This window comes from Lathyrus oleraceus, chromosome 7 (genome assembly GCF_024323335.1).
Source record: "Lathyrus oleraceus cultivar Zhongwan6 chromosome 7, CAAS_Psat_ZW6_1.0, whole genome shotgun sequence".
NCBI classification, from domain to species: domain Eukaryota; kingdom Viridiplantae; phylum Streptophyta; class Magnoliopsida; order Fabales; family Fabaceae; genus Lathyrus; species Lathyrus oleraceus.
This window is the reverse complement of record NC_066585.1, coordinates 69,692,442-69,694,358: the sequence shown is the minus strand read 5'-3', so window position 1 is coordinate 69,694,358 and position 1,917 is coordinate 69,692,442. Positions and strand designations below refer to the sequence as shown.

The window sequence follows — 1,917 nt, the reverse complement described above, 5'->3', positions numbered from 1 at the left end:
TTTTCCGTATATAATATATTTTTAGGAGAAATTACATTCACTTCCTCTAAAGTCTATTAAAAGGACACTGACATCCCCTTTAGTTTTAAAATATGCACAGACCTCCCTTGAGATCTATTAAAACGACACTAACATCCTGTCTAACTTTTAGTGACAATCATAAATTGTAAGTATATATGACATTTACCTACAACTTTTCATCTGTCATTAAAAATTTTTGTTTGCATACGTATGTTTATGGAAGGTTTGTGTATATTTTAAAATTAGAGAGGAGTGTCATTGTCATTTTAACAAACCTCAAGGAAGGTGAGTGTAATTTTCCTATATTTTTATTGTTTGATCATTGGTTCATAGATTAAAATACAAATTTAATCTTTAAAACTAGAATTAGAATGAACTAGACTAACATGATAAATTGTTATTCTAGTTCCACCATTAAGAACTATTAGTGTTTAATATCTAATGTGCCTCATTTTTTTGAATGGCATCATGTCAATGGTATTAGGAAAATTCGTAAATGATATTCAAAATTCAACAGCATGTGTGAACGGATTAGTTAAAATAAATAATAATGAAAATAAAAAATAGAGCGAAATATTAGACCAATAATTGTAGAAGAGATATATGTGTATAATAGGGTGGGGACCCCATGAGACTTTAGTGGTCTATATAAGTAGCTTAATAACTTGTTGGGTAATCTTAGGACACTTTCATACACATTATTCTTCTCTCTTTGCTTTTCCCCTACGACTATAGATATATAGAAACAAACTATATAGATGAATTTAATGAAGAAGTGTAAGAGAGTATGGGGAAGCAGCAAGAGATTGTATGATCCACAAGACACTACTGGCAGTGGTAGTGGAAGCTATGGCAAATTATCAGACAAGTGTCACAAAAAGCAAAAAGATAATACTAAGAAACCACCAAATGGCTGTCTTTGTGTTTACGTTGGACCTGAGAGACAGAGATTCGTAATCAAGATCAAAGTATTCAATCACCCTTTGTTCAAAATTCTTTTGGAAGGTGTTGAGAATGAATATGGTTATAGAAATGATGGTCCTCTATGGCTTCCATGTGATGTTGACTTGTTCTATGAAGCACTTGTGGAGATAGAGGGTCACAAACATAGTTCAGTTTCGCAATATTCTCCATTGTCTTGTCGTTCTAACTTCAGTAACTTGGGTTCATGTGATGCCAATTACGAGGTTTTGGTATAATGTTGTAAAATTAGTTGTTTAGATATTTGGTAGACTTATTACTCATTTTCAATATATAAGGTAGAGTTGCTTAGCACAGATTAAGAAACAATTGTTCTATCTATTCCTTAACTTATCATGAATGATATGAGGTGACTTGATGGACAAGGTAGATAGAATTGAGTCATATTATATCAACAAATATTTCCGGTTCTTATCATAACCAATTTCTACTGTCAAAATGACTCTCATGATCCCAACAAAGAGAGAGTTGGATATACCTAAATTGATTGTAAAATACCCCTTGTAATCTCCATGCTTGTTTCTAAAGAGACCACCATAGACAGAGTCACTAGGACTTCCCAAAGTTAAGCCATTTGTATTATATTTTATCAAATCCAACCAAAGGAGGCTGCCAAATAACTTTCATAATTCTAGGAGCTTTAGCTTGATGAATAGTGATATTGAAAGCTTTTAGGACCATGAAATCTTGCATTGAAGGCCATGTTGCTTCTTTTGTGTGGTTGCATGGCAAATGGACATTAACACAAATCAGTGATATGACTGAATTCATATTTGGCTTGATGTTATTGTATCTGAAATTGTTTCTAGTGAGCCAAATGTTGTTGAGAATGTTAACAATAGCTTAGTAGATGACTAATTTGCACTGAGGGCTCCAACTTCTATTGCAAACATCAAAGATGATTGATCACAACCT

General features: G+C 32.7%; 1 protein-coding gene across 1 annotated transcript; it reads left to right on the top strand.

Annotated features, from left to right (window-relative positions):
* Positions 1-779: 779 nt before the first annotated feature.
* LOC127102090 (auxin-responsive protein SAUR32) lies at positions 780-1,220 on the top strand. The gene has a single exon (XM_051039508.1). It carries the CDS (start codon positions 780-782, stop codon positions 1,218-1,220), a length of 441 nt encoding a protein of 146 aa, XP_050895465.1.
* Positions 1,221-1,917: the final 697 nt, after the last annotated feature.

Coding starts and splice junctions, on each gene's coding strand:
- LOC127102090 (XM_051039508.1), top strand. CDS start 780: ATGAATTTAATGAAGAAGTGTAAGAGAGTATGGGGAAGCAGCAAGAGA.